Source organism: Dinoponera quadriceps, unplaced genomic scaffold (genome assembly GCF_001313825.1).
Source record: "Dinoponera quadriceps isolate SergipeBrazil2010 unplaced genomic scaffold, ASM131382v1 scaffold9, whole genome shotgun sequence".
In the NCBI taxonomy this organism is placed as follows: domain Eukaryota; kingdom Metazoa; phylum Arthropoda; class Insecta; order Hymenoptera; family Formicidae; genus Dinoponera; species Dinoponera quadriceps.
The window spans coordinates 156,044-183,109 of NW_014554295.1; the positions used below are offsets into that span (position 1 = coordinate 156,044).

General features: G+C 40.3%; 1 protein-coding gene across 1 annotated transcript in view; it reads left to right on the forward strand.

The window, feature by feature from the left end:
• The first annotated feature begins 634 nt into the window (after nucleotides 1-634).
• Nucleotides 635-27,066, forward strand: part of LOC106744446 (metabotropic glutamate receptor 8-like) — a 112,651-nt gene continuing 86,219 nt past the window's right edge. Inside the window, exons 1-3 of the mRNA XM_014619240.1 lie at nucleotides 635-700; nucleotides 1,271-1,429; nucleotides 25,365-25,562. Coding sequence (XP_014474726.1) covers nucleotides 25,404-25,562 — 159 coding nt within the window. The 5' untranslated portion in view covers nucleotides 635-700; nucleotides 1,271-1,429; nucleotides 25,365-25,403. The remainder of the gene's footprint in view (nucleotides 701-1,270; nucleotides 1,430-25,364; nucleotides 25,563-27,066) is intronic.

Consider the following 27,066-nt stretch of genomic DNA (forward strand, 5'->3'; position numbering starts at 1 on the left):
GATATTTATCCATTAGATAAATTTGTCCGAACGTGGAACAACCGACCTTAAATCGGATAATTCTTAGCACGCAATGAAATTATCATAGAGATTATAAACAAATAATAAGTCGAAAATAAGTCTGCTTTGATACAAAGATAGCATATTCAGTCTCACAAGAACCGACTGGTAATCATGACAACATAATATATTTCGAAACGGATAAAGAGTCGATGACGCATTTGACGATACATTCGTAGTAACGCGCGTGAAGCTGCGTATTTTAAAGGCTATCGAATCCAGCAATCGACGAGCAGCCGTGGTCTTTTTATCGCGTTGTACGCGCGTATGTACCGAATAATAGCGGCCCGATGAAGTGGTACGAACCCGTCATATCGCGTGGACTCGTTCACACTGCGAATGCGCGAACACAAATTTATCTCGGAGGTTGGACAGAGGGTGCGCGTGCGAGCAGCGATACGCATTTATAAATTCGCAGAGTGCACGCACGAGTGTAGGTCGTCGGCGCGAAAGCGCACACGTATATGTGAGAACTGTCTCTCGAAATAACTTCCTAGAGAGGGAGAGAGGTGTATATATATACACGCATACACATATATGTGTGTGTGTATAGAGAGAGAGAGTCAGACGTGAAGTTTCTTTCGACTGTGCCTGCGCGGACTTGCCTCGTTCTCCATAATGTAGCGCGACAGATAATAATGTAACGACATGAGTTTCTACGCGCGATGTCTCCTGTGAAATTTATGCGGCCGGTGCCGCTTGCGCATATCGCACGATCTCCAATTCGTTGCGTCGCCCTGCTCTTTATTTTTTTTCTGGCACGCGCGTGTTTCGCGGCGCGTTTTTTCTTTATAAGAATTACCGCGCGAAATGAAATTGATGGTGCTAAAATTTAATCGTACTCCTCCATCCTGCCGTGTTGCCACGTAACGTACGTATGCGCGGTCGTGATAGTGCACAGAATCGGTCCTATTATCATTAATATGCGAGCTTTACACGTCTATAAATCGATCTTTAGTATTGTGCGTTATATACGCGATACCCAAGCCTACGATTATTAAAGCGACGTGAATATCGATTGTTAAAGATAATAGCGAAACAATCGGTGGACGCCGCGGTGGAAGCGTAATAGCTAATTATCGCTCGCATTATCTCGTAGCGTAAATTTAACAATTCCTGCATCCCGACATCCGTAACGGCGTGCGCTCGATGCGCGTCCCGATGAATTGCGGACGCTCGAGCGCGTCGCGCGTTTCCGTGCTTTTCGCAGTTATATTCGAATTCGTCCGCTTCCCGGGATAAACTTTCTTGTTTTGGCAACTGCTGCTGCTGCTGCTGCATTAGCGGGAGGTATCAGGTATTCCGTCAAAAAGAGAAGAGAGAGCAGGGACGTCACGTTAATATGTAAATTAGCGAAACGCACAAGAAGGTAATTCAAAATGCAGGGGATTCCTTTTATTTGCGTCCGGCATAAATTTGAATTTTTTATCGGCGTAAAATCAACTCTCTATCTCGAGGTTGGCCGGGAAAATCCCACGGGGCGTGATAACTTACGCAAACACGCATTTCATTGCATTTGCATTTTCATTCGCGTAATACACAGTATTTGAACTTTGTCGCATGTATACATGACACATGACGCTGACAAATATTTTAAGATCGTTATATCCAATATTTAGGTATATTACGTTGTAACACTGTAAATTCAGACGCGTCGATAAATTTGAAGAGAGGAACGATAGAATGCCGGTATGATCCACCTTATTTTATATCCGTTATTGTGAGGAGAAATATCTTTCCTTATTTATAAATATTCACATACGGCTGTGTGTCAATTCTGTAAAGTAATAAACGATTTCCTATATACGTGTAAACTTAAAGTTTATATATGTATGTTTATCTAAGTATAATGTAAGCTCCAATTTGCTTAAACTTAGTTATAGGTTATTAACATTTTTTAATTATTAAAACTAAAACTATTAATTTATGACAGATTTTTTTTCAACAGTAATATATTTTTTTCTTCAACAATTGTATCATTTGAAGACATTGCACTCTTTGAGGACACAAGAAAAAGGGAGGAAGCGGGTTTATCACGTGGAATTACGTATATTCAAGAAGTTTTAAACGATAGTTATTCAAGTTAGCGTTATTGCCTTATCTCGACCGTGCACTATCGCTCCTTTTCGGCATTATAGAGCCGTCGCAGTTCCGGCCTTTAACGACGATTCCATTGGAAACTTAGCCCCAACTAGTCTCGAACTAACTACGCCCGCGATTTTTGAAATGAGGTAGGCCGTCGTGCGAAGTTTTTAAACAGGATTAAAGTTAATTCAAACCAATCGCGAAGTTCGCCCCAGTAATCAGCTGTTCAAAGGCCCCTCGAGTTTCCAAACCGTATTTTCAGCTCGCGATCTCGCGGAAAGTCGCTCAAGTTCGGAATCGAAATAATTGAAGAGGTATTCACGCGAGCTAGCAAACGAGGTAAATTAATCGCTTTAGTTAGCCTTACTCTCGGTCGGCACAGAATATAAATTCGTGTAAATGCGACAGGTCGCCGAAAGTGTCCCTCATTTCGACGATTCTCATGTATACTTGATGGTTTTCACGCGCTTTTCGCCAAACCACCTTAAAAATATAAAAATCATTATTAATGCCGCGTGTGGCGTCACGATATAAAAATTTAAAATTACATGTACAGCCATGACGTGTACAGTCGGCGACGAAAAAAATTGCAATTTTTTTCTCCTTCTTTCCGATATGTTTCGGAATAGTGAAAACTACCAGGACGGTTATTACAATTTTCACCCATCCCGAAATTCATGGAAAATCGTCGCAATCCTTTCGAAATCAACTATATACCACTTGATATATACTGAATGCGAAATATATTCTATTGTGCCCGCCTAACGGCTAAACAATGTTGTCGCTAATATCCGTTTGGACGTATCGTTGTTACGTTTATAACGTATCCGATGCCGGTCTTCCGGTCGTTATGCATTTAGCGCACGCCGGGAATCTTGCAGCTCCATAATCGTCACGCCCAATGCGAATGTGAATGCAAATGCAAAACGCGGTTGATGCACCCCGCGTTGAATGAGGCCGGGAATTGGAATGTTGCTTTGAACAAGTGTGTCGCACGCATTCATTATACTACACGATTGCGGATAAATCGCTGATACGACCCCCGACGGCCGGACGGGGGAATTGTTCGTCGACTTTAATTAACATTAGACCCGTGCGTCGAGGCGATTATTATCGACGAAATTAGATTCAAACACGATTACCAACGAGGATTTTGAGTTAAAACCGAAAGCGGGAGTAAGGTGATCCGTTTGTGGATGTTAAACACGACGACGATAAGCCCGTAGTTAATTTGTGTTCGCGACGTTGCGATAACACAAATTTCCATGAAGAAGAGATAACAGGCAGAGGAAATCCATAGATACAAAATTTACTTATTTCGATGCATTAAAGATATTTCATCCAATTTATTAATTATCTTCTAATTAAATTTCTAAGTAAAACCGAGAGATCAATACCAAGCTTCTCCAAACACAAGATTGCCCCCGTTGAACGTACGCAAGATTTTCTTTTAATCCGTAAAGGCCTGTCTATATAGGTCGCAACACGCAAAACGCGCTTCGCAAACGCATATGCAAAATGACGTTTCACTAAAGGGCATATATTTACAGATCGTAACGATTTGCAGATGCGTAACGAGTTAAATTAACTTCAACTTTCTGGGTTACAGCAACTGCGTCGATTAATCCGAGAAAAACAAATGGAAAACTGTCATTTTTCTACTATCATTTGCAAACTGCGTTTTGCTATGTAAATGAGTTAAAGTAAGCGCGTGACTTTTTGAGGAATAAAACAACTGCTGTTTATAGCCGAGATTCTCGAATGTTATTGACGCTACTTCGCTAAATTTAAACTGAATACGATGGCGACAAATTATTGTTTGTGGCTCAGTTTGACACTCATGCATCTATTCGCGTGTTAAATGGGCATAAATATACGAGCGCGGACACTGATTCATCATATTGTGTTTGATTAAAATATTTAATAAAATAATTAACAATACACTCCGATAAAATACATATTAATATCAACTTTAAAATATATAGTTATATTACTTATAAAATAATACATCATTGTATGTTAAAATTGTCGTAATTGGTGTAATATTATTATATGTTATTATTATAATATTATTGTTATGGTAAATATCTTCCGGTATACAGGTATAATTATTTAGTGAAAAATTTAAAGAGTATATATATATATATATATATATATATCACACTCATTATATATATATATATATTTCTCTGATCTATCAAGAAGGGACGTTTCTCGGTGACAAGCGTTGTTCAAATTAATCGCGGATTAAACATTACGGATGTAGTTTCACGGCAGACGTTGCAGTACGCGGCGGTACCGCATCTCCGCAAACAGGCCGCACGGTACATGGGACGCATAACTCGTAGTTGCACGTCCGGCCAAAATGGAGCGGCGGCGGGTATATCGATTATGGCATTTCGACTCAGGTTTCCGGGAGCCGAGCTATCCGGTCAGTTTCAAGGCAATGCATATCAAAGTGGCTGCGCATTTCGATAAAAGCTCTTAATCCGCCAGCACACTCCTTGCAATATTCTCGGATAGTGATGTCGTCATCTCCGGAAGCCGAAAACTGCTTATTACACAAAGAAGCCGCAAAATAACGGTCGGATTCACCGGTAAATGAAAAATTTTCACGCACCCACGAGAAATTCGTTTCCATGTGCGGAGAATTGAGAAAACAAGCACTACTCCACTACCCCTAAATTTCATTTCCAACGTCAAAACGCAAACGAGAAACGATGGCTTTTCTAAAAGTCTCGCGTTTCAGCGTGAGATCTAGGCTTGAAATATTACTCGTAAATCAATTTTATTAGTCAGTTTAGTAATTTAATTTTTCTGACAATGCAGACAACTCGAAATTAAAGAGAAATGTAAAGAATGCGTGTAAATTATAAATAAGAAAGTGTATAACGTGATAAAGTGGGAATAGCTTGTTTCGTGCAGTATCAACAGTCACAGCCAAATGATTTTATTCGGTGTGCTAATCAATTCCTCGGCCATAATTGTGAGAGGAAAGCGACTCGATCTGAGCGTGACCGCGGTTCTATGTAGTGCGGTTCGTATTTGATTGCAGGCAAAGAATAACACACTGACTGATTTTATGTTTTATGCCGTCCGTTGATATTTTTCGCGGCAGCTTTGACCGATATATCTCGGCCGCTATCATTTGTAACGTCCGTTAATTTTCGATTTGCTTTGCGCGCTCAATGGCTCAATGACAATTCGATTTAACTCGCGGTCGAATTTGTTCCCGGTTTGCGCCGTCGTCGCCGCCGCAGTCGCCGCCACTGATCGCTCCCTTTTATCGTGAGCGCTCAGATTTCGTCCATCGAAAGACTAAAAGGGAACAAAGGATCGGTTTATCTCGAATGGAATCACCGATAGTGCTCGCGCGTGTAGCCGCGTCGTGCTGAAAATTTCGCGAGAGCGGCAAGCAAATAGTTAATCGGAGTCGCACTATTATACTGTGCTGCAACGTATGGAACTAAATTGTCTAGTTTCATGAACGTTGTCACCATTAGTATTGGGAGTTCTAAAGTACAAAAAGTTATAATAGTGTTGGTTAAAGTATAAACTAAATAAAGAGTGTGTGTGTATGTGTGTAACAATATATTTCATAAACCCGGAAAAGAGTTGCGTATTATTATTTTTCTAGTTTCATATAACATATAAAAAATGAATAAGGGAACAGTGTAATAGATGGAATTAAATTTCCAGGCGAGAATTTCACAGATTTTATTTCCGCGATTTTTTCGATTTCAATTTTCTAACATATATATAAATCCATCACTATAACAAATTTATCACTAAATATAAATGCACGGGAGAACAGGCGCTATTTTAATATTATTTTATATTCTGTGCGATGAGCCGTTTCGTCCGAAAAATACGAGTCGAATATCATAAATATTGCCGAACATTGTACATAAAGTTGTGCCACACTATTTTATTTAAATTTACCGGACTTTGAGGGTTGACCTACGCTTCTTTAGGATAAACGGCTCGTACGTATGACGACGCGGCGGAAGAATAATGTGCGCGGAAGGGGACTCCCGTCGCTTGATCTATAAATAAATCTTTCGCCGGTTTTCATAGTCCATGAAAGGTGCTCTTTGGTGATACGCGGTTTATCCGAAGGGAAATCGCGGTACGTATATTATCCGCAGCTTTCCCTCTTTCTTCTCGCTCGCTCGACTCGGAGAGGCCCATTCTCATTTTAATGTTACTCTTCGCTCGTATCTCCGAAATAATCTCCTATAACATGAGATCATATATATGGCCGTATATTTTTAATGGCTTTGTTAATTATCAGCAGACGGTCGCGCTCCTTTTAAGAAATAACTCCAAATTTATGCCGAAAACTCACCGTCGTGTTCGAAACGATGACCAGTGCATCCTCGTATCTCCACGTATAATCTATATAGTACAATCGTATCTCCACGTATAATCTATATAGATTACACATTGAATATTAATTTCAAATGATGAATTAATTTCCTGATTTTAGCGATGTGAAATTATTAAACGGAAGTCAAATAATACAATAGGCTCTCCTGTGCATTTATTTTCAGAATATAATGTACAAGTCTGGGACACGATGATGATGCTTATTTATATATTTTTACAGGCCTAATAAACGTGAAAAATTTTTTGACAATTTTATTATACCATTGCTCTAATATAATCTATATCAAGAATAAATACATATATAAATGTAAATATAACGCACCGGCTATGTACAAATATTAAACGAAATATTCATTGCGAATAATAAAATTTTTTTTTACATTCAAACGCACTCACACCTCAGTGCACGCGGAATATTTCTATTAATCAATATCAAATTTTTCCCCTACGTCCATTAAATCCCGATCGCGTCGATCGTAAACTGCGACAATTATCGGCGAAACGATACGGAAATTGAAATCCGCTGGCGTTCGGTCTAGAAACACGAACATGATTTCTGCCCCACGCTTCGTCGCATCGATCAATTATGCGGTGTTCGCATAGTTTGCAATCGTCCGATAGAGATAGAAGCGCGACAGGCGGACCCGAGTCGATTATCAGGACGCGCAGTTTCCGGGATGTCTCGCCAAGAAACTTTCTTGCCTCCGAGTTTCTGACATTCGGTTGCGCGCACGATCCTTAAATCCTCCGCACGCTCGTCTCCCTCCATCGTTTATCCTTGCCAACCCTCCCATGCAATTTCGACCAAATCAACGAAACGCACGAACGACTCAACTCGCGAATATCGACGAGAATATTGCGGCGCGGTTGGAATGCAAATGTCGAGGCTGCGACGGTGATGCTCCTGCCGTACTGTCCCTTTATGGATTTTCGACTTTCTTCTCAATCTCCTACTGAGACTTTTGCCCTCCGGCACGGGAACGGAAAAATTGGCCTTTCGCATTTCGAGATGTTCCGGAATTTTTCGTTCGTCCCGCTTCATTATCCATTGTTGTTCTCTTTCTTTCTTTCTTTCTACCTCTCTGTAACTCTATATAGTAGAAATTTTCCTACGTTCGTAATACAGACGAGATCCAGGCTCAGGTTTGAGGTCCTGATTAAAGTGAAACTGTGTTACGGTACGTACCGATATTGCTCGCCGCGCGTTATGTGCAATAGACTAGGAAAATTCAGAGAGCGGGTATTGCTTGTGCAACTCCATTAATTGCTTCGTTAACAATCCAGCTTTATTGCACGTCCCGTAATAGCGCGATCGTCAAACGTGAAAAGACTGAAATTGGTTTTTGGATATACTCCCTTGTTTCTAAAGATCCGTGTCGTTATAATACTTCCATATTTACAAGTTTATCCAAAACCAATTCCCGATAGCCATTTCAATATTTCGGCATCTCATATGAATGTCACGGATAACTAAGAATTGTTCCTTCCTTGATAATTTCATGATTCCGTCTCTTTAAAGGCTGAATTAATTAAAATTAACGAAGAAGGAACTTAGGAATTCTATATTTTATTTAATTCGATACCGAGAGAAATTAAAATGGCGGAATTTGATAGCGAAACGCAATATTACAAGAGAAGAATTTCAACAACGAAAAGAGACCGCAGAAATTTCAGGTATCGTTCAGATATTTTGTTCGAAATTCAAAAGTCGACAGCTGATACCACAGGCGCTTCGTGTGGAATGATCAATAGTTATTTCTCTGTCTCTCGTCGCGCATCGAGCAATGCGAAAAAGTGACGCGCGGATTTTTCACGTTCGGTGACCGCGTTCGGTTCGGTCGCAAGGTAATCCGCTTGGAAAAAAGGTGCGAGAGAGCGCCTCCACGGGGAATGTCGTCTGCGCCCGTCTTCGAGTTTTCAATTCCGTCGACGTCGATAAAGTCTCGACGCCCGTGTTTCTGTTAAGAAAGCGCCGTCGGATTTTCCACGCGCGGAAGGACGCGTTCCTGCGGAATCATAAAGACGATAACGTCCTCCCGCGTCATTCCTTCCCCTACTTCATCATCCCCTCCGCCTCTCTCCCTCGCAGTTTCCTCGTCTTCGCATCCACGGAAATCACCAAGATGATTTACAACACACCCTGACGTAACTAGCGAGGGCACGTTATGCTTAGGGACAGATCACGCGAAAAGGAATCTATCATTTTGTATGATTACCGTGAAAGGGCAAATTCTAGTTGACGGGGACTTGATTTTCATTTATTTATTTTTTATATTAACTAGATAGGAGTAATTTGATTTTTTTTTAATACTTTATACGTCCCGTAATTATGTTTCTTCAACATTTACATTCTCATTAATTTATATATAAAGTAAAGGATTTCTGAAATATATTATGTATAACGATTAGATAATTACTATATAATTACTCGCGCCATAAAATGGCGTTTTGGCCATGAAATTACCATTAATTTATGCTAACAAATTGTTTGTGAACATAAACAATTTATGAAAATACTTTTATCACCGGACAAGAAAACTATTAGCATAAATTTTGCTCGTTAATAATTTATTACTTTATGTATATTTATATAAAATATGCTCGTCGCATAATAATAGATTTATCCTCATTCTTTATTATATATTAATCCTTCCAAAAACTTTCATCACTTTGTAATAAATTTGAAGAAATATTAATGATCATAAATAAAATATTTATATCAATTGGACGTGGCTTATTTTATTTAAAATAATGTCGTGATTACTTTGATAGAGCTCAGAAAGAGAGAAAAAGAGAGAGTCATTCCATTTGTTTCCTTAGGATAACTTAAAGAGGTCTGTCGCCATTAGGAAATGAGTCTTGATCATTCAGTGCTTTCGTACCCGAGGAGTCGTTACCCAAGCCGCGCGGGATGGAACATTATCACGCTTTAACACGTTATAGATCATAAGCACGTCGCCCGGGAAAATCGATAAGAATTGGATGAGGAAGCTGAGAGGAAACGTGGGGACGAAAGAGTGAGAAAGAGAGAAAGCGAGGGAGAAGAGTTAACGACACGGGACAGGCATCGAAAGCGTGTTACGGAATGAAGATGGAAGGTCGGAGGTGCATGGGAGCTTGTTTCTTATTCAATCTACTGAGAGAACGGCTCGACGGTCTTCGTTTCATCGACGTGCCGGTTTAACTTTGAAGGTTTTACAACTTCTCTCCTGATCAGACACGAAGATAGCGTATATAACTTTTCGTTAACATTTCGCCCCTACGCATTTCCGCTTTAATAAATGATACGTGTAATCTGATTTGAAATTCTGAAGACTAATAAGATACACCGATACAACGTTTGTGCGGATCTTCATTCGCATGAATTTTCAGCGAATTTCTTATAAATAGAAAATTCTACGTGAAAATACCGACAAATTGGGATTATCGAATAAAAAGATTCGATCGCAAGAAAAGTAGTCGAAGAGAAACGACGGATACGACGTGCGTTACGTAAGAATCGAGATCGCATGATATCAAGTGTCGTCCGAATTCTTTGGCTCGACAAAACCGATATAGAGATCCCCATATTTCCCGTGTGACCCGGGGAATATGATACGAGATTAAATCGCGACACGACGCGAACGTTTAGCGGTTTGCTCCGCAGGAAATATCTGTAGAATTCGCGTTGACATATATTAATCTAATCGCGTCGATTGTCGACGACGCTCCGGAAAAGAATCAACCCCCAGAAGAGGGTTTAAATTACTCGCAGGAATTGCGTCCGGGCTTGTTGGGAGAACACTTGACTGTAAGTCCCGTGGTTGCGCCCTCCCTAATTGGTTTCCCGTGTATCCCGACCGTCTGTCCCTCCACGAGGAACCTGACGGACAACGCGAGCAAGGAACGCGCGAATTGTGCTTACTCATTCGGCTATGTGGAATTGCGGCAGGACGGGCGACCGCTTGACAATAACGACTACGGTGTTGGCCACACATGGTGACAAATCGTCCCCGAACCGTTTCGGCCCAGCATAGCATCGGTAGATTAGGATGTCGGACTTGTGCACAATACGACTAATGCCGGCTGACCATCCAATCTAGCGTATTCCGCTTGAATAACTTATTAATACAATAGCATAGGAAACTACCCGCGATGAGGAACGACAGCTCGAAGCTCGAGTCACGCGAAGCGCCCGTCGCTATAAATCATACGAAAAAATGTCTCTTACATTTTGTGCTACGTTTCTACTTATTATATTTATTGTATTTATGATTTGGATATTTTATCATTTACACGCAACTTTCTTTTCGTTATAATAATGAAACATTTACAAGAGAATGTTTTACATTAATGCGTTTTTCTGTCATTATAATTATTTTACCGAAAAGTGAAGATTCGCGAGGAAGACATCTCAAGCCGAAGATTTTGCTACACTATCGATTTAATCTGATAATGATATAATTAATAATAATATTAATAATACATAAATTTCGCATATAATTTCATGTAATATTCGCTATTCTACGAGACGTGGTGATTTGCAGGAATACGGTCGAGCTAGTAGTAACGCAACACTACGGGGTGATAGAAATAATAAAGCACCGTGAATAGATCGCTCGAGCTAGAAAAAAATTCGCTCTCTCGTGCTAGTGGCTGCTTCCTACCGGAAGCGGAAATGGAGACTCGCAGTCGACTCGCGCGCACCAACCGAGGATTGCTCGAAGTCGTAAAGTGACCCTCAGCTATGATCGATGCGCCGACTCGACGACCTCATATCGCAACGAGGGAATCCCGCCGATTCAGCATTGCGAATGAAAGTTTCATCCACGGATGCGCGAATCTTTCTGAATCCGGGAAAATTACGAGCGGCTTCATTTTTGCGTCCTCGTTTTTAGCACGATCGTGACGATCAAAACCGAGAATAGGTCTCGTCAATTATGGCAATGATTTCCCCACTGCTTATTAAAAAGCACTGGGGGGTGAGTCTCCCAATGTTTATCGTATTCAAATAAATTTACGTGGGCAAAATAATTCATATTATTCGGGGTTGATTTTACAGGCGTTCTTCGGCGCTGGATAATATTATTGCGATTAAGATCAAACCGCTTGATAAGGGGGGGGGTAGGAGCTGAGGTGCAACAGGGCGATCATCAGTGCGAATTTCAACGGGCCGCTTTGTTCGCTTCTATCTGAGTTACTCCGCGCACTTTGCAGGCAACTAAGATTCCGCCGCACATCAGGATTTAATGGCGAGCAAGTACCGCACGGGAACTCGAGGAATCCATTACGAGTCGCTCGGGCGCTCACAGTGAGGAGAAAAGCGGCGGCAAAGGGCCGAGATAGACGACGACGGGCGAAGTTATGAATGGCTTTATGTGAATTTGATGTTTTAATAATTCTCCTATATCCGCGGCGACGCCGAGTCTCACCTGCAACTTTCGTTTTACGACGAATGTAACGGCCTTCGCGCGGACGAACGAGTAAGAGATTGGCGAGTAATAAGCGAAGCCCCACCACTCGGCTATCGATTATCGGTGTAACGACCGTTTAGAGAGCGCTTTTCGCAAAAAATTTCTCCCACGCATGTGGTTTATTAAAGGGATATTTAATATGAGAAAATTCCCGAGTTAATATAAGTTTATGTGTATTAATACGAGAAACTAAATATACAAGTTTAATTTTTAGCTTAGGAGAGGGAGGATTAAACTGGACACACGACGTGCGTTAAATCGAAAAAATCCCGGAGTAGAATTTGCTAATTGAGGCGTCGAAGGCCGTGTTAATGATCAATTTTCATTGGCACAGCTCAAGCCGAGTGGACGACGCATTAAAATGTCAGGTGACGTCTCTCTCTTCCCTTCTGTCTCTCACTCCCTTATTCTGTCACTCGCGCAAAGGCTCTGTTTAAATTCGAGCTTTTAGCTTTACTCCTTACTACGGTGGGAAAGAGAAGGGGTTTACGAAGGAGGCGAATGTTTACCTTCTGCCTTCGTGGACCGGTTTTCTACATCGGGAAATATAAAAGAAGCTCGGCAACAGAGCCCGAAGGTATAGAATGTCGTCTCTTTGACATTATCCCTCGTCTTCACGGCGATGATTCTTGAACAAACCGATGGCGGCCGCTGAGAGTCGCCCCCTCGCTTGCTCGCGCGACTTACATCTTGTCCCGCGCGCACTTCAACGTCGCGCACGTTCTCGCAACTTTTCTCTTAACCCATTAAGCGTCGGTCCCTCCTAAAATGTACATAAATTTTCTTCGCAACTAGATCCACGATGAAAAAAGTTTGTCGAGTGTCGCGCGTGTGATGCTTGCGCATTGTTCGCTAACTCCCGCAGAGGAGCATATAAATACGCGAAGAGCTGGGCGGAGGCGAGAAGAAATTGCAACGGTGTCTGATTTTTATAGTTTTGCAGCGTCGGAAAGTAAAGTTCGGTGGAGAAAGAGAATATCGACATGCATCGAGGATGCGTTTAATTGAAGAAAATTTCGTTGGGATACTACGAGATGTTTATTATCGTATAAAGATATTTGTGATATGCAAAATGAGATTCTACCGGGCGTTTAATTTATTGCGATTATCTCAGTTGAGCGCGAGCATTCGATGCAAATTGAGTCTACCGCACTCCCGTCTAATCCACCGTTAGACGTCGTCGTTGATATGTCGCGGCTGAATTATATTTAGATCGTGGGACTCGAGTATTTCCGGTATGTCAGAAATCTACGCTAAATCTGGCTGCAGCGCTCTTATTGAACTCTCGAAGGCTGTTTCTACAAAACCCTTTGGGCCAGAACTTTGGATAACTTACTTCGGGAAGGGCGTTCCACTTCCACGCTGAGAGGAAGTTCGCGATATTACACTACGATGAAAAGTTCGATCGCCGTGGCGGCTATTCAATTTTTTTCCGCGCACAACACCACGCATTTTTTTTAACAGATTTTCTATAGTAGTGTTTCAACGTTCTTACGAAGTAACTTTATATTATAAAGCAATAGTTCTTTTTTACACCGTTCAATCGAATCCTCTCAATTGAGTTAGAAATATTGAATATTGTCACACACGTCGACGATGAGTTTTATTTCAAAAGCTATATCTTCCTTCTGACTTACACGAGCATTTACAATTCATACTTTATCTAATGTAAGTAGTGAAAACAAAATGTTAAGATAAGGGAATGATGAAGAAAAGTTATAAAGGTACAGACAAGACTAATATTGGTCAGTCGGAAAATTCATTGTTACTTTTGAGCCAAATTTAATTTTATTGCATTCAATTGAAACAAATGATTCATTAATTAAGTAATCGCTATTATTGTCTATAATCTTTCCCCAACGTTTCATCAGCCTTTATATTTCTAAAAAGCAGGTCTGGAAGATGGCTGGTTCACGTATCGAAGATAAGAAATTCGACGGATTTGTTTGACTGATTCAAATAAATTTAATTTAATTTAATTTATAAATTGTTTCGTATCGTTTAAATCTTTATTCTATGAAAAGATTTTCGCGAAACGATTAAAAATAGTGGACCGTAGTGATTCGGATCATTGTCGGCATACCAAAGTCAGTTTGCAATTAACGTTTCCTCGCTCAAACTTCATGAAATATGCATGTCCGCTTCATTTACATAAAATTTAAGTTGCGGACATCTTAATGTATTAAAGAGTTTCTCTGACAACCGCCGTATCGCTTGAGCTTCCAAGGGTGCATGTATACTCCACGACACACGGTTAATTAACCTATTTTATTACTGACGTAAAAGAGCGTGCTGGCGGCGTTTTCCGGCTTTTCAGCGAGTGCTCTTTTATACCCTTTAATCATGCCGCGTTTTAATAGAGAGCTAACACGCAACAGAGATACCTCAATTGCATATGCACATCTATAATTCTTCTCTTATGAATGATCTCTATTTTATGAATGATGTGTGTAATCTTTCTTATTATTCCATTGCATGTTTGATGTACATAACTCGTAAAGTCTACTTTAACTCTCATTAAGTCACGATGAACAGTTTGAATGACAAATTTAACACAAATTTGCACCAGCGTTTTCGGAATTAAAATATAGCGAGGAACTTGATCACATTTCAAGATGGTCATTAACGATATTTCAGTTTAAGAGCTTATTACATACCTCGTGTAAAAATAATTCAATTGACATCGCGGATCAAAATTAAAAACGCGATTGCATTTTCACGGTATCTCCGGCCTGATGCTTTAATTAAAAACTAATTAAATTGGCTTCGCCGCTTCCCTTTTCGGGTCAAGCAGCTTTGACCAGCTCGGCAGCTCACTCTGTCAATCGTGAGATGAAAAATCTGTGTTCGCAATGAAAAAAAGAAGAAAAAGAAAATAAGAACAACCGTTCGTGAATTCGCAAATTGAAATCGGAATTGGACGAACGATAATCCGGGATGTTTGCGGAAAAATATTATATTAATTCCGAATTAAGAATGCAAAACGTTTGGGCGAGATTCAACTCGCGCGGAGAGCGAAATTACACTGGCGTCGAATTAGAGCTCGTAAATAAAGCGCAGATTGCAGGATGGGAAAAATTTTCGCGAGCAAAATAAAGACGGATACACTCTCGTTAGATTCGCGCGGGAGATGAATAATTGGAGGCGAAAGATGTTGAATGCCACGTGATTATCCTTCGTCGCGGCGTTTTCGCAATCGTCGCAGGAATGCCGGAGCTCGCGATCGCGAGATCTACCTTGAATTACGGCGCGGGGGATGTCGTCGGATATGGCTGACCTCGTATGAGGAGATGAAAGCCGTGCTCTCTCGGCTCTTTCTGGATCAGGTTTAATATCCAGAGGGGTTGATTACCGGAGGGGCGAAGATCGGCAGGCATAAAGAAAAAGGCAAAACCGCGGAGAAATGCGGATGAGAGTCAAGAGGGAGGAAGATGGAGAGTGGAGTGCAAAATAAAAGAGGGAAAGCGAGACACGCGCATACGAAGGGTGCGATGCAGAAGATGGTGGTTGAACACATCGGGAATAACGTCATATCGATTTTCCGTGCCCTTTTTTCCCCCCGACGTCCGTGACGTCGAGGGCGACGTCGGTAACTCGAGCGTTAAAATTTCCAAGTGAGTGTTTTCGCGAAATCTCACGTATTTCTTATCACGCTTTAAACCCGTACTACATCCCACGGCGCTAAAAATGTGCTTTATTTCGCATCGACCTATTTAATGTGCTCGATTCATCAGCACTTATTACACTTGATTGATTTCTTAACAAAGGAAGGTTGCAGCGACGATGGAAAATTTTTCCGCTTGTGAACGTTCGCGCGAAATCCCGAAATCTCGTCGTCGTAAGATACTATTCTGCGTTATTTCTGACGGTGTATCGCTTAATTTCATTGACCGGCGCTCTCCCGTGTAACTCTAACCGCGGCAGTTTTGATTCTCGTTTCGCATTTATATCATATGCGCGACCGAAATAACCGGCATCGAGGCTAAATTTAGCCTCGAAAATACCAAGAACTTCGTACTCTCTCTCTCTTTCGTCCGATTTACATCGTTCTCAAAATAAACGGCTCGCACGAGCGCTCTCGAGGAGCGCTACATATTAATTTTGCCATAATTCTTTTCGCAAACAGCTGGCGGCGGCGATCTCGTTCACGTAGAAATCCCGGCTGGCGATTTACCCGGCGCGACCGATTAATTTTCGCCGGTGAATCGGAACGTGCGAAAAGCTCGCAACGCGAGAGAAGCGCGGCCTTTTGTGTTTAGCCTGTGTTGTCCGTCGGATGAAACCTCGTCGGATTTTTCCGCAACATGGAGCGAGACGATCGAACATCCCGCGTTCATGATGCTTCATCCACTCTCCGGCCATCTATCTTCCTCCTTCGCTACCACCTTTCGATTCGCCGATATTCCCGCGCTTCGTAATCGTTTTTAATCTCGCTTTAACTTTATCTCATTCGCTCGCGAGTTGCGCCTCGCATGTTCGGTCGATGCGCCGCTCTCGCACAGTCTTGTATTTTGCGGCGCAAATGCGAGCCGCTATCGCGTATATTCCAGATAATTAACTCGCTGTGTTCCGCTAATGCACAGATCGTATACGCGCGTCTCTCGTGAAAGGGGGGGGGGTAGCACGGATTAGAGGAGTGCACTTGGCTCGACTTAGCGCATCGTAGAGGTCATTTATGAGATTGCGTAAATCTCGACTCCCCCTTTACCACCGGCTCCTCTCGGAATAAACGACGTTCCAAATCTCCATCTCGGGATCCTTCCGCCGAACTCGACGCGTCCTTTTTATTCTCGCGTCGTGTCGCGAGTACCCTCGCACGTGCATCGCGTCATAGCGGGATCATAAATAACAGACCGTAGCTAACGCAATCCCTTCGATCCCTCGCCCTTATTACAGCCGCACGGGATATACCTGGAGTTACACCTCCCGCGTCCTCGGCGCGACGTGGCTTTCATGTAATTTAGTCTCGTGTTACGGCGTTACAGCGTAATGCAGACCCGATGTATTGTGTCGCTGCCTCTCCAGCAGTTCTCTATCCCTCGCTCCCTCGGCATGCTAAGCGCGTCACGTGCCTATTTTTCTTTTACCACTGCGTTTCCTTCCTCTCGCGGGCGGTTGCGCACGTCCTGTGTCGCGCAAATAATTTCCGGCGTGTCAGCGTGCACACCACGGCGCTATATTAAAAAAACGTTTCGGTCCTTCGACACGTAGGTGGCTGCGAGGGAAACTTGGAATAAAGGACGAAACGTCGAATGAAATCCGTGATAATCCGAGGTAATAACAACAACCGACTTACGCTTCCTACGAGATTGATAGAGAAATTTTTTCCGATTCCGGGATTTTTTATTTATTATCTGTGTATACGCGAAGAACTTTGCAATAGTGAGACTTCTTCGATATTGCGTTATGTACATCGATGTTCCTCGATCGTTCCATGAGTCACGATTTATCGTCGAAGTTACCGCAAGACACAGCTGTTTTACAGCTCGGCATTCTCCGTTTCTTTATTATTAGGTGAAAATGCATTACGCCCACACAATTGTGCTAATACTTTCGATAAAACGACATTCAAGCGAGTTGGCTGAATTTATCACGAGAAACAAACGTTCCTTACCGCTCTCCTTTATATTTTTACCGCAAGGATGTATGTAACTCATAAAAACACGTTTATTGACAGCATGCCGATAGCCGATAATATCAACAAAATTGTGCCTCTTGCTTTACATCAATTTTACCTCGGAACGATGGAACCGATTTGATCGTTCAAAGAGACAAGTGCAAAGATAGCTTTGTTCTAAATATGTAACATTTCTTTCCGTTTACCTCCGAAATATAAAATGCCGTGAAACAGCATTGCTTGTTTGGAGATATGAAAAAGTTATGTACGTATATAATAATAAGTATACAATGGAAAGCCAACCTGCATCCGGCAACCTGTTGGTTTACAACCAACACCAGGCAGCTTTGAAGTTGGCACTACCGGCGGTACTATGCATAAAACACAAATGTTATTCTTTTCCTGAAAAGCACCACTGTTTTATTTTTATCTTTTATAAAAATGCAGATATTATATGAATCGTTCGACGTGTTCGCTCTCTGTTGTACAATATTTATTTTTACGTAAATTTTGTAATTTAAAATAATTTAAATCGGAGTAAATAACTAATTAAATTAAAATAATTTTAATCAAAGATAAATTTTAGTCGGAGAGGTAATTGTAGAAAATGTTTGTAGAGTAAAAAAGATAATTTTTTCAAGTAAAAATATACGTGGAGGGAATATAAGAAGTACCCCGGTTAATCGATAGAGTTAAAAATAAATCGAGCATGCGCGGAAAATTCATATCGGATTTCCAGAGTGCGCTGTCAGTCTTGAAAAATCGCCCGGGAATTTCTATCTCTTCACCGCCGCTGATCTCGATTACTTTCGCGATAATCGCTATCCAGATTTTTTCTCGAACATACGATAGCGGCGTGAGGAGTTATGCGCCTTTCGAGAAATTTCATCGGGTCATCGTGACGGTGACAAATTGCTCGATTTCACCGGCTACGCAATTCCCACCCCCTTAACTTTCCGTTTCTATACTCCAGGTGTTTATCAGAGAATTTCAGATTTTTCCCTACAAACGCATTTATATACCTTTAATGCTTCGATGCACGTGTTTCTCCATCTCATTTACTTTAAAAATTAATAATAAATTTTACATATTAATATTATAAATATATATATATATATATTTGATATGATATTATTAATAAATTGTGAATAATTTTTATACGTAAAACTTTACTTTTCCCAAAAATATTTTACATCTCATGAAAGAATATATACGTTTTTCAATTTCTATTTCCTAACTTGTGTGACAGTGGATTTGTATTTCAATATATTTTCTTTTTTAACTTTACAACTTTTGTTGCATGTGAATGCAAGATACATCATATTAATCAAAAGTAGACGATATATCTTTTATACGTGCCTAGAATGCACACGATTGCCATCAAAATAACTAAATTGTCAATGCAACACTCTTCTAGTAGTACTGCTTATACAGGGTGCGGCGAAAGGTATGCCCTCATTTTGGAGAGCAATCAATAAAATACTATTAAATGTAGAGGATTGGAAATTTTTTTATTACCTTTGGTACTTCAAACAGTTTTTTTACATTAACGTTTAAAAACGATATCTGCAAGATGGCGGCCTCCAGTAGCAATGCACTGATGTAGCCGATTTTGGAAGCTTCGGGCTGCGTTTTGGCACATCTGAATCGGAATGGCGTTCACCTCTTCGATGATTCTCCTTTTCAGTTCTTGTAGGGTATGGGGACGATGCTTGAAGACTTTTTCTTTCAGATACCCCCACAAGAAAAAGTCACAAATGCTCAAATCGGGCGATCTTGCTGGCCACCCCAAATCACCCCTCAGATTGACACGGTTTACAAAATCATCGTGTTTCAGTTCTTGCACAAGCATGATCTTGTACGGGTGGAAAAACAATTCTTCGTGCAAAATTCTCCGGACAGAACGATCCGACAAACCCAGTGCAACTGCATGCCTCCGAGCAGAGCGCCTAGGCGAACGTTCCACTGATACCCTCACTAACTGCACGTTCTCTGGTGTTGTTGCAGTTCTGGGTCTTCCAACTGCATGAGTTCTTACTGTGGATCCGGTTTCTTCCAATGAAGAAACCCAACGTTTGATTGTTTTTCCATCAGGTACGGAAACATGGCGCGGAATATGGAATCGCAAGCGCATTGCTCTCTGCGTCGCAATGACTGAACGGCCATTTTCCAAAAAAGAGCGCACAGCGAATCCACGATGTTCTCCAGTCCAAATCATGATGTTAACTGAAAACGGTTGAGAACAACCTTCCTAATGAGACCCTGCCCAACAACCTACTCACGCCATCTGGTGAGCAACGGATTTTTCAAACTCGGGCAAACCTTTCGCCGCACCCTGTATTAAATTATCATGCCATTGCCATGCTAAATAAATTAATAAATATATATAATATATATAATAAATATCCAAAAACATTAACATGATATCTCGAGAGAAGTAGCAGAAAAAAGTAATCGAATTCTATTCCGTCAGTTTCCGAAGCGCCTTTGAGATGCTGTGCAAAGCGCGGTAAAATATTTGGAATATTCCGTACGCTTAAACTATCCCGAATGCAAGGACGTGGCTGGAAGAGAGATTGAATGAGTGAGAGAGAGAGAGAGAGAGAGAGAACTAAAGTCCTCAAGACAAATGATTGGAGTCCGTTTGCCGCTTCCACAGTTCGCAATATCTAAGGACTTTTAGAGTACGGCACGGTTCACCTTGGAAATGAAAACAGTCGGCACCTAGCCGCGTCCTGACGAGGCAAGGCGTAGATACAGTCGAGTCAGTGTATCGAGGGATTACACGCACGGGTAGATATCTCAATTTCGCTCCCGATGATTCGAACATCACCAAGATGGCAGAGCTTTCCTTTTATCGCTGCTGTGCCCTTCGTGCCCGAAGTTACTCTGACGAACGTATCTTTGGGCGAGTGCGAATCGGTGCGCGCGCGTGGGGAAATTTGATATAAGTAACCGGAAGAGATTTTCCCGAGAAAGCTCGACTGTCTTAGATATCTCCGACCGATTATGTTCTCGCGATGGTAAGCGGAAGATACGATGGAACGGAAAGTTACAACTAAAAAGAGAGCTGTGGAAAGCTACGAATCGATGAAATCGGAAGCAACTGTTGTGAATAATTGTTACTCGAAGAAATAAATAAGTGGAAATAATATAAACCAAAATAATAAATATAAAATATATTAAAAGACACATGAACCATTGTGTCTGTTCAAATGTCCTCGATCTTATTAGATTACTAAAAACTTCTAAAGTATACATTTATTCTATTTCAAATATTGTCACATGATAGTAATTTTTATTGTTTACTAATTTGTGCCTAAACGTTTCGATAATCTTCGAGTGTCGGAGGAGCGGTAAGATGAGTTAAATTATTTATTAATAGGAAGGATAGCTAATGCGCCCGATTTTCTCCCCTTCGCTGTAACTTCGATTCCCTCGGGTCTAATTATAAAGTCGCGTGAATTAATATTTGAATTAATCAAACTACTTTTTAAAGAACGCCTTTTTTAACTTCTCTTTTCGACGTAATGCTTCGCCGAAAAATTTCCCCAAAATAGATTTCTTTTTACTGCCCATTGTATAAACTGTTCTTTTCGCATCCCGAATTTTTATTCTGACATCGGGAATAATTTAAAATATACCGTTGTATATGAGATAAAGTGAAATATTTGCCAACATTTCAGAATATTAGAGAATATCTTTAAAATATCGGTTATATGTCCGTCTAATATTTGAAAAAATGAGCTCGGATTGTCTGGCATCGATCGTATTTCGTTATCGCGAAAATTTCATTGTGCTCCGCGCAATCAATCCGCATTTAATCGTGAACGGGTAGCCGGTGATCGATCGATCACTCTTTTATTTGACGTTCAAACTCGTTTGTATTCCTTTGCGTTGCGCCCCTTTATCCGGCGACGAATTCGCTTTCCCACCCGCCTGCTAAAGATAGCCGGCACATTATTTTGAGTCGGCTCTTCCGCTGGAATAAAACGATATCTTCGCTCGGGAGAGAGAGAGAGAGAGAGAGAAGAAAAAACCGAGGAAGAGAGAGAAAAAGAGACTATCTTTCGTAACATTTTCGAAGAGTACTTCTCGACGAGCACTTGCTGGTGAAGTCGTAAAACGTAAACCGTACCATCGTCGGTGACGAAGCTTCTTTCTTCGCCAAAATCGCACGTACATACACGACACCACTGTCATTTACGTGAAGAGAAAGAGAGGTCCGAATATTCCCCGTCGATTCCGATAAAATACCGACGCTTCGATATTGGAATTACGCGGAATTATTCGCGCGGCGATCACCGCCGCAGGCCGCATCGACGTTCTATATTCATGAGACTCTTCCGGTGCCGATGGAACGCCTTGCTGAATTCCGGCATGTTCGATACAATGCCGTTCAATCTCAGTCGAGGCGTTGAGTGTTTAGCGTGCTGCATGCACCCTCTCGAATGTGGACCGTCGAGATAACGCCACAGAGAGGTTTGCAAAAAATCGAACCGACCTCATAAGCATCTCTGGAAACAATTATAAATTCTATTACGTATTACACTATACTACGTATTACACAATCACAATCCTCGGATATTTTTGACTCTTAAAAAGTTTCGTGGAATTTCAAATCGAGCACTTTAATCGGCAACGTACGAGCACTTTAATCGCCACGTTGTGATAAACAATGTGAATCTGCTTTTTTTATACATAAGATATTAATTTTGAGTATCGCTGATTATTCTTTAATAGCGAGAAAATCTTCGTCGTTTCGGAATCGTATATTCCATTGTTATCGATTACAAATAAATAATTTCTTTTTTAGTGACTCTGATATGACACCGATACAGCTATTTCGATACAATCAGCATAAGATCGCCGACGAGATCGAATTTTTCAAGAGCCGGAGGACCGGCGACCCGTTAAAACGGATATTACTTTCTATCCTGTCGATAGAATGACTAGTATCGAATAAACTGCGTAAATATATTACGAGTTGGAAAACAAACCATTGCGAGCACAAATTCAATTATAAACTTCATGCATACCCGAAGGCTGACGTTTCACGAATTACATGGCGCATCGTGAAATCTACGTTTATATATTCAAAGCGCGACTGAAATATGTCCAAAGCGATTGCGCTCATATCGCCTTCAAACACTTCATCACGTGAAACAGTAATCCTAGGGGAGCAAATCCAATCGCGAGATAAGAATGCGAGAAATTATCTCGTTGTCTACGTGATACTCCCGCGCGAAATTTCCCATTTAAACATCGTCGTCGTCGTTTAAACGTTAAATACAAAGAATCTTGCGGTAAATTTACTCACGATGACAACGACGACAACGACGACTCCGTGGAGATCTTGAATTAATCGAAAAGCCCCGAATGAAATTGCAAAATTTCAGCCTCAAATGGCCGCTTCGGAAGACGAGGTTGGAAACATTAGGAAACCAAAACACGCCGTAAAAACGTGAGCGAGAATGAAATTTTGTTTTAACAAAGTCTCGCTAGGGTTTTTCATCCTTTCCTCTCACTATTCGCTGCAAATTAAATTGTAGATGTGAATTTAGACTCGCAATCAGTAACTTTCCCTCGGGGGAAAATGACGCGTTTATCAAGAGCTTCAGAATACGTAAAATCACCAACGGCTAGTGTCAAAATGTAGAAGTGAAAAGGAAGAGGAGAGAAAGGGGAGATAAAAAACGCGTTAACGAACGATACTTTTTGTTTCCCGATAATATAATGAGGCACAAGTGGAGGAGGTTAAAGCAAAGACAATCACCCAAAAGAACTCGGTGGTAAAAATCGCGCGTACGAAGAAAATTGAACGATAAAGACGCAAGGCCGTATTACGACAACAGGCAACGAAGTAATTAAGAAAGAAGGGGCGAAGGGCGAATTACTTTGATCCTGATGCGACGGTAACACTCCTAAGCCGAATTAGATCGGATTAGAGAAAAAGAAGAATAGTGTCCGGCTTAAGCGCCTTTGTAGCTCGAAACATCCGAAGTGATTCTATATCAGTATAACTTTTATCCGAAGAAAAGCCATTGTTCTTACCTAAAACCTCTTTTCTATCTCGATAACAATTTACTCTATACATTGGAAAACACTAACGAGTAGTTGAGTAATTGTTCGAAACGATAAGCATGTTTATATACCTCTTTATTTTTACGAGGTTATTTTATATAGGACTATCACTCATATCCCTCTATCTTTTCGTAAATTTTAACGGAATTCACATTCTGTATCAACATCTTTGTGATAAAATTAATTTATAAAAGGAAAAAGGAAACACAAAATATTTTTGCTTATAAGAAATCATCGGAAATCATTTAAATAATAAAATAATGGTTAATATATTCGGATTATCAAAGAAGAAAAATATGTGATAATAGACGAAGAAAGATTCAAATTTTGAACACAAAAGTTTTAACGTACCCTACCGAACCGAGATCGTTGTAAAAAAAAAAACGGAAAAAGTTTTACAGTTTGACGAATCGTCACTCGCATCGACTTTAAAAATAGACAAAGATATAGCGAATACATAATATATGTTACATTTACATCTTCATGTATAGTTTATATATGACATACCGTGTGCGATCTATCCGCCTTCGCCATAAAGTCATATTTTCAGCGAACAAGCGAAGTATTATATACGACGACGTCGTTCGTCGGATATTGAAACTTTTGATACAAAGCATCCCTTACAAATCGCTTCAAAGCGGCCTTTACACGCCTTATTGCCGACAACGCTAATAAATCAGATCGTAAGAGGAGCGAGGAGAATTCAATCATTGCGGATAAATTTATTTACACCGTACAGTCAATTTATCCCGTTCGATCGAGGTAAAATGCCGTTGCAACATTCGATCTTGTTTTCTTCGGAAAAATGGAACGTAATTCCGAACACGTTAATCCAATATTCTCTTTGATGTTTCGAACATCCTCATGTTAGTTTAATGCGGACGGGTTATGTAAGGATTCGCGATTTGATTCCCCGCCGTCGTACATGAAAATGTAAGAAAGTAGCAATACCGATACGTAAGTTCAAGAGACGAGAGATTCGTATAATGAATCGTTAATATTCGAACATAATATCAATTAAATTACTTGAAATTTTATATAAGGGAAAATCGGATTTTCAGTGTATTAAATTAAATACTTTCATTTTCTCAAAGATATAAATAATTTTAATTTTTGTTGTTTTTAATAGAAAAATACGTTAGAAGGGAAGAAAGAAAATGTGAAAATGGATTGTCAAACATTATAAAATCAAATTTTTCTACATCCTTTAATGTCCCTAAATAGTTTGATAGTGCATTGCCACATTCCTGATTATAAGTATTACGAAGATGAAGAAAAATAAATACCAAAATTAAGCAATTTGTCTCGATAACGTTAATATATTTAAATAATATAGTAAATATATTTCGTTACATCTGAAGCTTATCCTATATCTAAAGTATAAAAAATTTGTAACTACATAAAGATTTCTATTTTTTATCTATATTTAAAGTAAATATAAGCTTATTCTCTCATCTATCTGTTTATCTAGATGGGTAATTGTATTTAATCTTATTTATATATAAGAAATGTCATATCTTTCCAAATATTGATGAAATTTACACTTTTAATCATGTATCGCCAAAGTTGGAGGTACACGTTGAAATAAAAACCCTACGTAATCACGGACCTTTCGAGGCACGTATCTCGATTTGGCGATACATGGTTAAGAGTGTATATTTTATTTGATGTTTCAGCGAGGTGTCAACCGCGAGCCGCTGGACACTTTAGCCCCAATGGTCAAGATGAGTCTGCGCAGGATTCTGCCGTGGATGTGGTGCTTCCTGATCACGAGCGAGTGTTACAACATGAAGAGCAGAAGCGAGGACAGTTCGAAGTTGATACGTATCGGCGGTGATATTATCCTCGGCGGGATCTTTCCGATGCACGAGCAGGTAAATTCCGTCGCGATAAGTCGCGCTTCTATCATTTTCGCGCGGCATTGCAAAGTTTGCCGTTTGCGTTCAATAAATAAATCCGAGCATTCGTCTTTTGATCAATCTTACGAATACGTGCAAGTAATACATGTCTATGCGTTCCATGATATCTGCGCGAAAATGTATACTTTCTTCTTCCTCTCTCACATTATATTTTCTTATACAATTTCCCTCCTCTCTCTTTTTCTGGGTTTTTGCGATGAAGACTTGAAGTCACGTTTGAATCTTGATGCTGATACATCCTCATCTTTTTCTAACAGTGCTATTAACATTTCACGCGTACGTGGTTACTTTTTTATTTCTTTTTCACTTATACAAGGTGTCCGAAAAGTTTCGATATATTCGCGGTATGCAAACAGAATGAGCCAAACTGAACAGGAAAATCATGTACCATTTTGAAAAATTCGCAATAGTTAGTGAGGAATTAATTAATCAATCTGAGCGAATGAACTCAATACGGGAAGCTAGACCGGACTTCGCAGGCGTGTACAAAGAAAAGAGGCTTCCGGTTTATAAGGAAAATGGTTTGTTTCTTAGAAACTTTTAGTAACGATGAGAATCAGCTGCTGCCTGCTGCTCGCTGCGTTGCTTCGCTTAAAGCTACCAGATCATTGGACACGGGATACCACATGCGGCAGCTGATTTTCATCGTCGCTAGAAGCTCTTAAGAAGTAAGCCATTTTTTTTACAAACTCGAAGCCATCTTTCTTTAAACATACTTATAGAGTCCGGCCTACTGTTTCCCACACCTCAGAAAAAAGACTTAAAAATTTATTTGTGAAATATAAGATTTATTTACGTTTATTTCACAGAAATAAACGTTTATTTAAATAAAAATAACGAAATAAAATTTTATTTCTAGCAAATAAACCAATTAATAAGAAAACTTAGGTATATTTCACAAAAATATATATTCCGTTATCACAGTCAAACTTTTTCTAACCAATAAATATCCAAGAAAATGGTAAAAAGAATGGTAAAAGAAACATTTACTTCAGAAAATTTCAATTTCTTTTTCTCAGCGCATGTGTTCATTCGCTCAAGTTGATTAATTAATTTTTCACAAATTATTGCGAATTTTGCAAAATGGTGTATGACTTTCCTGTTCAATTTAACTCGTTTTATCTGCAGACGGATGTATTGAAAAATTTTTGACACCCTGTATAATGTATTCTTACAAGTCATGCCCCGAATTTGCCCAGAATTTCAATGCTCTAATCCATCTATATCAATGATAGCTTTCATTTCTATAGCAAATTGATTAGAACGACCATCACGGAACGCGACGTATCATTTCTTACTCTTTTCGTGAGTGGCATTGTTATGTATTCGCAGAGTTTACATTTTATTTTCTGGGCATACATTAAATTAGTACGAAATCTCCTTTCTCCCTCATACTATCTCTCTCTCTCTCTCTCTCTCTCTCTTTCATTCGGAGCGACTCAATGTGCGCACATCCTGA